The sequence below is a fragment of the Labrus mixtus genome, chromosome 23 (assembly GCF_963584025.1).
Source record: "Labrus mixtus chromosome 23, fLabMix1.1, whole genome shotgun sequence".
NCBI classification, from domain to species: domain Eukaryota; kingdom Metazoa; phylum Chordata; class Actinopteri; order Labriformes; family Labridae; genus Labrus; species Labrus mixtus.
This window is the reverse complement of record NC_083634.1, coordinates 10839615-10854439: the sequence shown is the minus strand read 5'-3', so window position 1 is coordinate 10854439 and position 14825 is coordinate 10839615. Positions and strand designations below refer to the sequence as shown.

General features: G+C 38.8%; 1 protein-coding gene across 5 annotated transcripts; it reads left to right on the top strand.

Annotated features, from left to right (window-relative positions):
- The first annotated feature begins 888 nt into the window (after positions 1-888).
- LOC132958255 (mucin-22-like) lies at positions 889-13365 on the top strand. 5 transcript variants are annotated; one of them, XR_009666741.1, is made up of 13 exons: positions 889-1017; positions 3918-8713; positions 8819-8883; positions 9030-9214; positions 9363-9553; positions 10191-10252; positions 10348-10693; positions 11331-11392; positions 11488-11833; positions 12321-12385; positions 12482-12630; positions 12721-12921; positions 13011-13365. XR_009666741.1 is itself a non-coding variant. In XM_061030977.1 (13 exons), exons 2-13 carry the CDS (start codon positions 3935-3937, stop codon positions 12807-12809), a joined length of 6186 nt encoding a protein of 2061 aa, XP_060886960.1. In that variant the 5' UTR covers positions 889-1017; positions 3918-3934; the 3' UTR covers positions 12810-13365. The 5 variants fall into 5 exon arrangements, 4 of the variants coding, with proteins under 4 accessions (XP_060886960.1, XP_060886959.1, XP_060886961.1 ...); XM_061030977.1 differs by having other exon boundaries at positions 3918-7640; positions 7794-8713; positions 12721-13365; XM_061030976.1 differs by having other exon boundaries at positions 12721-13365.
- The last annotated feature ends 1460 nt before the right edge of the window (positions 13366-14825 follow it).

Here is a 14825-nt window from a genome sequence, read left to right as displayed (position 1 = left end):
GTTCCGTTGGTATAAACGCAAGTTCACATCCATATTAATAAAGTGAGACAATAAATGTGAGGAGGTGAACGGTCGAGGGTCGAGGCTGGGAGTCAAACTTGTGATCAATCTATTGAGAACTATAATCTCTGTACATGTGGCGCCTGCTCGAACAGTTGAGTGAAACCAGCACCCTGAAAAGGATTTTGTTGTCCTGGCACTAAGATAATTTGGTTTTGACATCTGCTCTGTAGGCCATCACCATGCTAGGTCTGTGAAGACTGGGTATGGGTCTGTCTCTCCACAAAGCTAGGGGTCTACCATTCAGTAAGTTCAGTATCCGCTCACTCAAATTCTCTGAGCCTGATAAAAAGCTTGCTGTATCAGAGGACAGGGCTAATGCAGTCGACCACTACCATAAATTATGAAGTTAAGATCCCAAAATGTGGGTATGCAGGGATCAATGCAAACAGACTGCAAGGACAAAGCCTCACTCTTGCTAAACCAGCTTCCTGATTACGGTATCTCCCTTTCTAGATTTGCTTCTCGTACTTCTAATCTGCAAATATGGCTTAAAAAGAGTTACACAGCAGCTCTATCATCTACTGAAATCATGTTAAAAAAAAACATATAATTGTTTTAAGTGACATTTGCTATCTCTTAAATAGAGTCATGTTCATCACAGAAATAAACGGAAATATTTTTATTTTTTTAGTATCTCAGGTTTTCATGTAAAAGATATGATAAGGCCATCTGGTTAGTCCACTTTAGAGGAATGCATGAAGAACATTGCATTGTATTGTCTAGTGACTCATCAAAAGCCTTTTACACAGAATTTCTTTTTTTTGTTCACCCATGTCCAAATACATTTTTTTTTTTTTTTTTTACTTTTGAGCAACATATATAAGGCCTGCATAGACAGGTAGCGTCAGCAGAGATATACTTTACACCAAGGTAGATTAAGAAGACTGAAAGGTTTGAAAATAATGCCAAAGGAATAGACTATTTTCTTAGCATTTTTTATCACAATCTTTCTGGGTAAGTACATTTGGATGATACTATTCTATTATGAAGTAATATTTTTTAATTTAGTATTCTTAACTTCAATGTCATTTTGAATAATTTTGTATATTGTATTATATTTTTAAAGTAAATTTTTTTTATGAAAAGTTGCTTTGTTATAGTGAGTGAATTTGATATTTGGCCAATCTGGTGTCTTAAAACATATATAAAAAGATTTAAATGAAGATGTTAACCTCTGCCTTAGGTAGCTTTTAAGGGGTCAAACTAGGAGTTTCTCAGGATTCTGAATCCATTGCAAGCATTTATTTTTCACAAAATCCACTCCTTGGTGGAAAAACACCCACACCCACTTATACTTGGACATTGAAAAGTAGCTTTACATGTTGATTTCAATATCTCAAATTGTAGTTGGAAAACGATACTGCTCAATATTAACAAGTTAGAGCTTAGTGGTGATCTATCAGTATGAGTGTACCAGTACATTTCGCTGTGGATCCCTGTGGTTATATGTTTCTTCTTGTTGTTATTACTATAGACTATAAATATTAAAGGACAAAGCCTGAGTGATATCACCAATATGCTATTGAGGAGGCATGAGAAGCCACTCTGGTTCACATGCTGTAACTGTAATGGAGATACTGTAGAATGGTGTGGAATGTATCTCTGCATGCAGAAGTTATAAATGTTTTACATGCAAGAACTGTATGATGATGTAGGGCAGAGGTTTCCAAACATTTCAGCTCGGGACCCACAAAAAACTGTGCATATATCTACATCATTGTTCGGAAGGGTTCAAATTTGTTGGGCAACTATCACCATAGGCATCAGGTCAGGATGCATCAATCCAGTCAGGAAACTTCTGTTGTGGTTTGTAAGATTAATTTGGTTGAATTCAAAGGAGTTTAAAAAAGGAGGCTGACCACGGTTACCTCTTTTACACAACGTTGTACTACAACACATGAATGGCTTTATGTACTGATGAAGCGTGCTTAGTATTCAAGACAGGCAAACTCGAAAATTAACAAATTCAAAAATTAAAGGGTCCTGTGGTCGAGTTCGCGTCCGCACACCTGAGAACAACACAGAGAACATGACAGCTACTTTACTGACTTTGTGGCTTATTTTGAGTAATTTTAGTCAGATACAGCCATAACACTTCAGGATTTCTCTATAATGAAAACTGACAACGTTGTGTCCCAGTGCTTGTGCTCGTGAGTGTGCCATTATAAGGGCTGTGTTGTGAAGAATGGATCAGATGCGTAGTGGGCGGTAGGGAGTGTAGAGCTTGATGGGAGAGTTTAGGTAAAGAGGGGCCGTTTTTGTCGCTGTTTTGCAAGCAAGCAAGCAGCAGGGTTTTAAATTTGATGAGAGCAGTAACTGGGAGCCAGTGGAGGGAATGAACAACAAAGTGACATGTGCTCTTTTGGGTAGGTTGAAGACCATTCGTGCTGCTGAGTTTTGTATGTTCTGCAGGGTTTGATAGTGCAAGTAGATAGACCTGCTAGTAAGGAGTTGTAATAGTCAATGCGTGATATCGCAAGAGCATGTACCTGGATATTGATCTGTGGTTGCATAGAGCGACTAGCTGGGATGATACAAAAGTCTTTGAGAGGTTGAGTTGAAGGTGAATTGCAGTAATCTATTTAGAGATGTCAGAGATTAGATGCTTTTAAAACACATATTCTAATTTAAAGGGGCTATATGTAACTTTTTACATGTACAATTGTTTTTTTTCGCCCATTAAAGAGCCCATATTATGCCCTTTTTGGGGTTCGTATATTTAATCTATGTACCTACTTTTGTACGTTCACAATAGCTAAAGTCCGAAAAAAGTGTCTGTTTTCATGTACTGCTCCTCCTTGCTCCCTTTACGCTCTGAGTCTGTCAGCTACGCTCTGCTGAGCCCAGACTGTTAGACCCCACGTGGGCCAAGTCTGCTCTGATTGGTCTGCCGATCTGCTCTGTCGTTATTGGTCAGTTGCTCAGCACGCTTCTTGGAAATTTCAACATGAGCTGCAGGGCTTGCCACAACGAGCCAATGGGCTTAGATCAGTGATCTCACACTGACAATGACGCCACACTGACAATTTTTTTATCGAGGGGGGCTAGAACCGAGCGTTAGATGCGGCTAATGCTACAGCTAACAGGAGGACGTAGGAGAAGCCGCGTTTCACTGTCTATCTGTGTTGCCTGTATAACATTTTTCCCCTTGTCGTATTTTCTGCGAAAGCTCCAGGGAGTGACATTATATGCACGTTCTCAACGTCCTCCTCACTCCGCTCCGCTTACAGAGATCAACAGTACAAACTCATCACATACTCCCGCTACAGCCAGAGGCCGCCTTCCACACACTTGTATCCGCCCTAGGAGCTCTTAAAGGCAGACAAACTCATCACACACTCCCGGTCTTCACCTCCACAGCCAGAGGCCGCCTTCTACACATTTCTATCTGCCCTAGGAGCTCTCAAAGGCGGACAAACTCATCACACACTCCTGCTCTCAGCCAGTGCCTGCCGAGACTGTCGTTTGTAGGATGGAGAATTAATACAGACACACAGACTCCTTCACAGACTTCCACGTGTATGACCACTTACCTCCTCTGTAAACATTATGCCGGTAAATATCCAGTGTTTCGCGGTCGATGACGTTGCTCGTTTGTGTACGTACGAGCACGTATGACGAGCACGCGAAGGAGAGCGAGCAACGGGTTACTGGTGCAGTTCGTCTAATGGCCATGCGGTATCGCTACAAACGCAGTATTTTTGAAAGTTACATATAGCCCCTTTAATGTTAAGATCATGAAATATTGTGAAACTATAAATCTATCTTTAGAATGTCAAATCATCTTTTAAAAAAAGATAAATTTAACATATTCAAATCTTTCTATTTACTGTATCTTTGGTTACATTCTGCAGGATCAAAAAAAGACACAATGGGTGTTGGACCAATCCTATTAGTTTTGATTCTGATATTTGGAGGCTCAACAACAGCTGGTGCATCATCAAGCACAGCGGCCGCTACAACAGCTGAAATATCAACATCTGGTGGATCAACAATAACTGCTGTGTCAACAACAAGCAGTGTTCCAGAGACAACAACAGAAGGATCATCAACAACTGGAGGTTCAACTACAATTGGACAATCAACAACAGCTGAAACATCAACATCTGGTGGATCATCAACAACTGATGGATCAATGACAACAGGAGGTTTATCGACAACCGATGTATCTACAACTGGAACATCAACAACAGCAGGTGCTTTATCCAGCACAGCAGCCACAACATCTGGTGGATCAACAACTGGAGGCTCAACAACAACTGGTGCATCATCAACATCTGGTGGATCAACAACAACTGATGGATCAATGACAACAGGAGGTTTATCGACAACCGATGTATCAACAACTGGAGGTTCAACTGCAACTGGAACATCAACAGGTGCTTTATCCAGCACAGCAGCCACAACATCTGGTGGATCAACAACAACTGCTGTGTCAACAACTGAAGGTTCAACTACAACTGGACAATCAACAACAACAGTTGAAGGCTCAACAACAGCTGAAACATCAACATCTGGTGGATCAACAATAACTGCTGTGTCAACAACAAGCAGTGTTCCAGAGACAACAACAGAAGGATCATCAACAACTGGAGGTCCATCGACAATCGGTGTATCAACATCTGGAGGTTCAACTACAACTGGTATATCAACAACAGCAGTTGAAGGCTCAACAACAGCTGAAACATCAACATCTGGTGGATCAACAACAACTGCTGTGTCAACAACAAGCAGTGTTCCAGAGACAACAACAGAAGGATCATCAACAACTGGAGGTTCAACTACAACTGGACAATCAACAACACCTGAAACATCAACATCTGGTGGATCAACAATAACTGCTGTGTCAACAACAAGCAGTGTTCCAGAGACAACAACAGAAGGATCATCAACAACTGGAGGTCCATCGACAATCGATGTATCAACATCTGGAGGTTCAACTACAACTGGACAATCAACAACAGCAGTTGAAGGCTCAACAACAGCTGAAACATCAACATCTGGTGGATCAACAATAACTGCTGTGTCAACAACAAGCAGTGTTCCAGAGACAACAACAGAAGGATCATCAACAACTGGAGGTCCATCGACAATCGGTGTATCAACATCTGGAGGTTCAACTACAACTGGTATATCAACAACAGCAGTTGAAGGCTCAACAACAGCTGAAACATCAACATCTGGTGGATCAACAATAACTGCTGTGTCAACAACAAGCAGTGTTCCAGAGACAACAACAGAAGGATCATCAACAACTGGAGGTCCATCGACAATCGATGTATCAACATCTGGAGGTTCAACTACAACTGGACAATCAACAACAGCTGAAACATCAACATCTGGTGGATCAACAACATCTGGTGGATCAATGACAACTGCTGTGTCAACAACAAGCAGTGTTCCAGAGACAACAACAGAAGGATCATCAACAACTGGAGGTCCATCGACAATCGGTGTATCAACATCTGGAGGTTCAACTACAACTGGACAATCAACAACAGCAGTTGAAGGCTCAACAACAGCTGAAACATCAACATCTGGTGGATCAACAATAACTGCTGTGTCAACAACAAGCAGTGTTCCAGAGACAACAACAGAAGTAGCATCAACAACTGGAGGTCCATCGACAATCGGTGTATCAACATCTGGAGGTTCAACTACAACTGGACAATCAACAACAGCTGAAACATCAACATCTGGTGGATCAATGACAACTGCTGTGTCAACAACAAGCAGTGTTCCAGAGACAACAACAGAAGGATCATCAACAACTGGAGGTCCATCGACAATCGGTGTATCAACATCTGGAGGTTCAACTACAACTGGTATATCAACAACAGCAGTTGAAGGCTCAACAACAGTTGAAACATCAACATCTGGTGGATCAATGACAACAGGAGGTTTATCGACAACCGATGTATCAACAACTGGAGGTTCAACTGCAACTGGAACATCAACAGGTGCTTTATCCAGCACAGCAGCCACAACATCTGGTGGATCAACAACAACTGCTGTGTCAACAACTGAAGGTTCAACTACAACTGGACAATCAACAACAACAGTTGAAGGCTCAACAACAGTTGAAACATCAACATCTGGTGGATCAACAACAACTGCTGTGTCAACAACAAGCAGTGTTCCAGAGACAACAACAGAAGGATCATCAACAACTGGAGGTCCATCGACAATCGATGTATCAACATCTGGAGGTTCAACTACAACTGGTATATCAACAACAGCAGTTGAAGGCTCAACAACACCTGAAACATCAACATCTGGTGGATCAACAACAACTGCTGTGTCAACAACAAGCAGTGTTCCAGAGACAACAACAGAAGGATCATCAACAACTGGAGGTTCAACTACAACTGGACAATCAACAACACCTGAAACATCAACATCTGGTGGATCAACAATAACTGCTGTGTCAACAACAAGCAGTGTTCCAGAGACAACAACAGAAGGATCATCAACAACTGGAGGTCCATCGACAATCGATGTATCAACATCTGGAGGTTCAACTACAACTGGACAATCAACAACAGCAGTTGAAGGCTCAACAACAGCTGAAACATCAACATCTGGTGGATCAACAATAACTGCTGTGTCAACAACAAGCAGTGTTCCAGAGACAACAACAGAAGGATCATCAACAACTGGAGGTCCATCGACAATCGGTGTATCAACATCTGGAGGTTCAACTACAACTGGTATATCAACAACAGCAGTTGAAGGCTCAACAACACCTGAAACATCAACATCTGGTGGATCAACAACAACTGCTGTGTCAACAACAAGCAGTGTTCCAGAGACAACAACAGAAGGATCATCAACAACTGGAGGTTCAACTACAACTGGACAATCAACAACAGCTGAAACATCAACATCTGGTGGATCAACAATAACTGCTGTGTCAACAACAAGCAGTGTTCCAGAGACAACAACAGAAGGATCATCAACAACTGGAGGTCCATCGACAATCGGTGTATCAACATCTGGAGGTTCAACTACAACTGGACAATCAACAACAGCAGTTGAAGGCTCAACAACAGCTGAAACATCAACATCTGGTGGATCAACAATAACTGCTGTGTCAACAACAAGCAGTGTTCCAGAGACAACAACAGAAGGATCATCAACAACTGGAGGTCCATCGACAATCGATGTATCAACATCTGGAGGTTCAACTACAACTGGACAATCAACAACAGCTGAAACATCAACATCTGGTGGATCAACAACAACTGATGGATCAATGACAACAGGAGGTTTATCGACAACCGATGTATCAACAACTGGAGGTTCAACTGCAACTGGAACATCAACAGGTGCTTTATCCAGCACAGCAGCCACAACATCTGGTGGATCAACAACAACTGCTGTGTCAACAACTGAAGGTTCAACTACAACTGGACAATCAACAACAACAGTTGAAGGCTCAACAACAGTTGAAACATCAACATCTGGTGGATCAACAATAACTGCTGTGTCAACAACAAGCAGTGTTCCAGAGACAACAACAGAAGGATCATCAACAACTGGAGGTCCATCGACAATCGATGTATCAACATCTGGAGGTTCAACTACAACTGGACAATCAACAACAGCTGAAACATCAACATCTGGTGGATCAATGACAACTGGAGGTCCATCGACAATCGATGTATCAACATCTGGAGGTTCAACTACAACTGGACAATCAACAACAGCTGAAACATCAACATCTGGAGGTTCAACTACAACTGGTATATCAACAACAGCAGTTGAAGGCTCAACAACACCTGAAACATCAACATCTGGTGGATCAATGACAACTGCTGTGTCAACAACAAGCAGTGTTCCAGAGACAACAACAGAAGGATCATCAACAACTGGAGGTCCATCGACAATCGGTGTATCAACATCTGGAGGTTCAACTACAACTGGTATATCAACAACAGCAGTTGAAGGCTCAACAACACCTGAAACATCAACATCTGGTGGATCAACAACAACTGCTGTGTCAACAACAAGCAGTGTTCCAGAGACAACAACAGAAGTAGCATCAACAACTGGAGGTCCATCGACAATCGGTGTATCAACATCTGGAGGTTCAACTACAACTAGTATATCAACAACAGCAGTTGAAGGCTCAACAACAGTTGAAACATCAACATCTGGTGGATCAACAACTGGAACATCAACAACAGCAGGTGCATCATCAAGCACAGCAGCAACAACAGCTGAATCATCAACATCTGGTGGATCAACAACAACTGATGGATCAATGACAACAGGAGGTTTATCGACAACCGGTGTATCAACAACTGGAGGTTCAACTGCAACTGGAACATCAACAGGTGCTTTATCCAGCACAGCAGCCACAACATCTGGTGGATCAACAACAACTGCTGTGTCAACAACAAGCAGTGTTCCAGTGACAACAACAGAACGATCAACAATACTTAGAGAAACATTAACAACTGGAGCTTCAACTGTAATACTTGCAACATCAGCAGTCACTACAACTATGTCTACTACTGTCACTACTACTGCACCTCCTTCACCAGTTAAGATTCTTTCAGCAACCTTGGTAGTACCATTTGTAGCTGAACTCAATGATAGAGAAAGTCCACAATTTAAGAATCTTGAGGCTGAAGTTCTTCAAGTGGTAAGTAAACTGGTCTTTTTTAGGTGCATACAGTTAATTTGAAGTTGTTTATTCAAATAAAAGATGACCCTGTTTTTCATTTTTTCTATATGCTATTTTCCACAGTTTGATTTTATCTTCAGGAGAGGATTTGGCGTACTTTACATTCGTAGTTTTGTCCTATTTTTTAGGTAATATTTCACATTTTCAGAGGTCAACCTTACAATAATTACAATTTTGTTACCGTGGTTAACATTGTTATTTCCAATTTCATATGACAGGTAGACATATGTTATCAATTCTGTAATCAAATTTAATATTTGCATTTTTATTGCAGACCAGCAGTGGTAAGAACGCGAATGAGTAATACTGAAGCAGAGATAGGTGTTGAGTTCGCCAGAAACTCATCTGCAGATCAAATCCCAACATCTGACACTGTTGCAAGTACCTTGGTAGAAGCTGTGTCAAACTCGAGCAATAACTTCAGCCTCAATGTTGATTCCACCTCCATCATGATAGTTGGTGAGTAAACAGTTGCTCCGCATTTCACTTCAGAGGCTGCAATATCTCTTAAGTAAAGTATATAAACATACAGTATATTATGTGTATTATGTTTAAGATGGATCTTATTTTTTCCCTTATTTTTTCTTTATTTTTTGGCTATTAACAGATCAAAACACTACAACAATCACAACTTCTGTCACCCCCACTTCAAATACTACATCTGCCAATACAACTACTGTGGCGGTAGTCATACTAAGGCGATTGACTTTCAGATCTCCTGGAGAGACATTTACAAGTAACTTGTTGAATCAATCATCTGCAGCATTTATAAATCGAGCCTCACTGATAAAGTCTTCGGTAAGTCTCTTTCAGAGGGTAAAATCCAGTAACATTTATACATATTATAAATTAAATATATTTTAAACAAGGTGTCTCATGTTAGAATTTCAGCAATATGACCTCATGAATTTAAATAGTTAATTTTCCCAAGAGCATGCCTATTCAAAACTTGAAAATGTATATTAAGGAAACACCCCTCTTGTAGCTTACCTTGGACAGAGCATATCATTAAGAGTTTGAAATTAAAAGCGTGTGTCTTGTTCAAATATCCGAAATATCCTTGTACAAATTAATTCCCCTAATCAATTCATATGCACATTTTGTTAAAGAAGTCTCCACATGTAAGCACATGAAGACCTAGTAATCATTATTTCCTCATATTCTTTTTTTTTTGACAACTTTTTATCAGACATTTTCTTGTTACAAAAGTACCTCAGTCAGCTAAACTAAACTGTCAACAATAAAAACTCCCTTTTTTTGCAAACTCCCTAAAGGGGTTTTCCCAAAAACAAAATTTTCCGAAACCCACAAGTAACCAATCTTCTAATACTTCTGCTCACTCACCATGAGTTGAAACTACCATCTGGGTTTTTTACGATTGACTTTTGCTTCTTAAAATTAACTGAAAACGTTTTTATTTCTTGTGTTTTCGCAGCTTGAACCTATTTACCGAGATGCATTTCCATCATTCATCTCCTTGACAGTGATTTCGTTCAGGTGATAATTGTGGTGATTTTATGTTTTTACAGTCTTGAAGTATGAGTCATAATATTTTTGTAAAAAATGAATACTTTGTTGTCATTACCTTGCAGTAATGGATCAGTCATCAACAACATTGATGTTCAATTTGCATCAGCATCTGTTCCTAACAACACTCAGATTAGAAATACTTTGATCAGTGCTGCTTCAAACATCACAGCCTTCAACATTGACACCAATTCCATAACTTTGGATGGTGAATCAACAACAACTAGTGCATCATCAAGCACAGCGGCCGCTACAACTACAACTACAGTGAATCCTTCAACAACCACAACTGCTACGGCAGTCAGAATAAGGCGATTGACTTTCAGATCTCTTGGAGAGACATTTACAAGTGACTTGTTGATTCCATCATCTGCAGCATTTATAAATCGAGCCTCACTGATAAAGTCTTCGGTAAGTCTCTTTCAGAGGGTAAAATCCAGTAACATTTATACATATTATAAATTAAATATATTTTAAACAAGGTGTCTCATGTTAGAATTTCAGCAATATGACCTCATGAATTTAAATAGTTAATTTTCCCAAGAGCATGCCTATTCAAAACTTGAAAATGTATATTAAGGAAACACCCCTCTTGTAGCTTACCTTGGACAGAGCATATCATTAAGAGTTTGAAATTAAAAGCGTGTGTCTTGTTCAAATATCTGAAATATCCTTGTACAAATTAATTCCCCTAATCAATTCATATGCACATTTTGTTAAAGAAGTCTCCACATGTAAGCACATGAAGACCTAGTAATCATTATTTCCTCATATTCTTTTTTTTTTGACAACTTTTTATCAGACATTTTCTTGTTACAAAAGTACCTCAGTCAGCTAAACTAAACTGTCAACAATAAAAACTCCCTTTTTTTGCAAACTCCCTAAAGGGGTTTTCCCAAAAACAAAATTTTCCGAAACCCACAAGTAACCAATCTTCTAATACTTCTGCTCACTCACCATGAGTTGAAACTACCATCTGGGTTTTTTACGATTGACTTTTGCTTCTTAAAATTAACTGAAAACGTTTTTATTTCTTGTGTTTTCGCAGCTTGAACCTATTTACCGAGATGCATTTCCATCATTCATCTCCTTGACAGTGATTTCGTTCAGGTGATAATTGTGGTGATTTTATGTTTTTACAGTCTTGAAGTATGAGTCATAATATTTTTGTAAAAAATGAATACTTTGTTGTCATTACCTTGCAGTAATGGATCAGTCATCAACAACATTGATGTTCAATTTGCATCAGCATCTGTTCCTAACAACACTCAGATTAGAAATACTTTGATCAGTGCTGCTTCAAACATCACAGCCTTCAACATTGACACCAATTCCATAACTTTGGATGGTGAATCAACAACAACTAGTGCATCATCAAGCACAGCGGCCGCTACAACTACAACTACAGTGAATCCTTCAACAACCACAACTGCTACGGCAGTCAGAATAAGGCGATTGACTTTCAGATCTCTTGGAGAGACATTTACAAGTGACTTGTTGATTCCATCATCTGCAGCATTTAGAAATCGATCCTCACTGATAAAGTCTTCAGTAAGTGTCTTTCAGAGGGTAAAATCCAGCAACATTCTTGCATCTTATTCATTCAATATTTTTTTAAACAAACTATCTCATGTCAGAATTTCAGCAATATGACCTCATGAATTTAAATAGTTAATTTTCCAAAGAGCATGTAATGTATATTTAAGAAACACCCCTCTTGTAGCTTACCTTGGACAGAGCATATCATTAAGAGTTTGAAATTAAAAGCATATGCCTTGTTCAAATGTCCAAAATATCCTTGCACAAACTAATTCCCCTAATCAATTCATGTGAACTTTGTTAAAGAAATATCTCCACATGTAAGCACATGAAGACCTAGTAATCATTATTTCCTCATATTCTTTTTTTTTTTGACAACTTGTTATCAGACATTTTGTTGTTACAAAAGTACCTTGTAAAACTACCATCTGGGTTTTTTATGATTTACTTTTGATATTTAAAATGAACTTAAAATGCTTTGTTTCTTGTTTTTTCACAGCTTGAACCTTTCTACCGAGCTTTCTTTCCATCACCATTCATCTCCTTGACAGTGGTTTCGTTCAGGTGATAATTGTGTTGATTTGGTGTTTTTACAGTCTTGAAGTATGAGTCATAATATTTAAAAAAAAAAAAAAATACTTTGTGCTCATCATCTTGCAGTGAAGGATCAGTCATCAACAACATTGATATTGGATTTGCAACAGCATCTCTTCCTAACAACACTCAGATTACCAACATTTTGAATATTGCTGCTTCATTCATCACAGCCTTCAACATTGACACCAATTCCATAACTTTGGATGGCGCAAGTAAGTAATATTCTACCATTTCAAAAAGAAACAATATAACAACGCTTTTTGTTTAAGTAATATCTTGTTTCTTTTTCTAATGATTTACAGACGTTTCAAGTGGCGTAAGCCACAACATCAGTCTCATCACAGCATCCTCCCTTGTGCTGCTGTCATGGCTACTATCTAGCCAGCAATAGTGTTAGAAGTCCATGTGAAACCCCAATTGATCACTGTGTTGCATGAAAACTACAAGAAGACCTCTTAAGTTTGCAACTGTAATATGGCTTGGAAATGACTTTCAGATAACTTGTCCACTGTTTAACCCTGATAAATTTGATGATCATTTTGTCAAAAATATTGTACTGATTTACATTACAGTCGGTCTTACTCCATGCAAGGGCAACTCTGTTGGGAAAGTTCAAACAGAAGAATGTCTACATTTTCATTACATACATTTAGTGATAACTGCATTTTTCTACCAATTCTGGCACGGTCAGAATTACATTTATGACATCAAAACAATGGTTCCTTCATTTATTTATTTAGTTTAACATGATCATTAATATGTCGGTCTCTGTGATTGGACCTCTGTGTATGTATTGTCAGTTAAATATACTTGTTCTTAATGATAATTAGATGTGAGAAATTATCTATTCTGTATTGAACTTTTTTTTAATCATCCATCTAAAGCAGATACAAGAAAGTGTATTCAATTCATTGAAGTTTGTTCCAATAAAGGCAGTGAATATATTGTATGAGCATCAGATCTGGTTTCATTATTTCTTTTAACTTATTTTTACTGTCAAATACCCTTAGTATAGGGTCAGTAACTCAGATGCGTTAAGGGCAAATAGCATCACTCATTCCCAGATGACACTATGTAGTACGGTACAGATTCCTTCATAATCAGGGAAAGTATATTGGGATGTTGTAAATTATTAAGTAAAGCTTTATTTATATAGCACTTTTAAAAAACTCAGTTACAAAGTGCTTCACAGATAAAATCAATCAAACAATTAATGCAGAGAGGAAACTTACATAAATAATTCACAATGTCAAGCAGGGCAAAGTTAAGATCAGGAAAACACAAAAACAAACTAAGCACAATAAATGGTCTAGGAGCTATATGAAGGCTCGTCTTTACAGGTGGGTCTTTAGTTGCTTGAAACAGTCCAAAGATTCTGCGGATCTGATGGTTTGTGGGTTTTTATTTCAGGGATTTTGGGCTAAAACAGCAAAAGCACGATCACCTTTTGTTTTAAAATTAAAGCAGGGGATGGAAAGAGAGCCAAGATTAAATGATCTAGGTGGACGAGGGGTGGAATATGGAACGAGGAGGTCAGAAATGTAGCTGGGGGCGAGGTCATGCAGCGCTTTGTATGCTAGTAACAGGATTTTGTCTGAGGCAGAAACGGGGGAGATGTAGGAACGATGGCTGGTTCGGGTTAGTAATCAGGCAGCTGCATTTTGGACCAACTGTAAAGGGTTTCAGGATGATTGGCTGAGGGATGTATAGAGAGTTACAATAATCTAAACAGAAGAAGATAAAGAAGAGTATTATTATTTCAATCTGAAAGGAAGAGCATTGTTCTAATTTGTGTGATATCTCTTATTTGCAGGAAACAGGAAGCCATCCTTCACTTTTATTACTGATACCATCAGAACTACAAAAAGGCATGTATTCAAAATTTTAAGCTCGCCTTATTTTCTATATTAAATGAGTACCAAAAACTTCAAAAAGAAGTAGAAAAATAATAGAGTGCAAGGAATAAGCAGAATGAAAGTGAAAACTGGTAAGCCCATACACTTTACAAACAAGTTGTTCATGATAGATGTAGAGTCTCACTTTATTAATACACCTCGCCTTATCATTTCTATTGTATGTAGAGATCTTTTGTGTTTTAAAATGAGCCGGATAAAGACGAATTAAATCAATCGTTTCATCTTCTTTAAGAGCTGCTGCCTTCGTTTTGTTTTTATTTTCATTTGACACTAAAATGATACAAGAGAAATCAGTCTCGATAGTTTGGTGTACTTCTTGAGCAACCGGTTCAGGAAAATACACACACACGCATGCACACACACGCACGCGCGCACGCACACACACACACACACACAGTTTATTGCAGAAAACATTATATGTACTGTATATCTTTCTACTCCAAAAAGACAAACACAGTCACATTAATAGGCTCATATTCTAAATTATATAC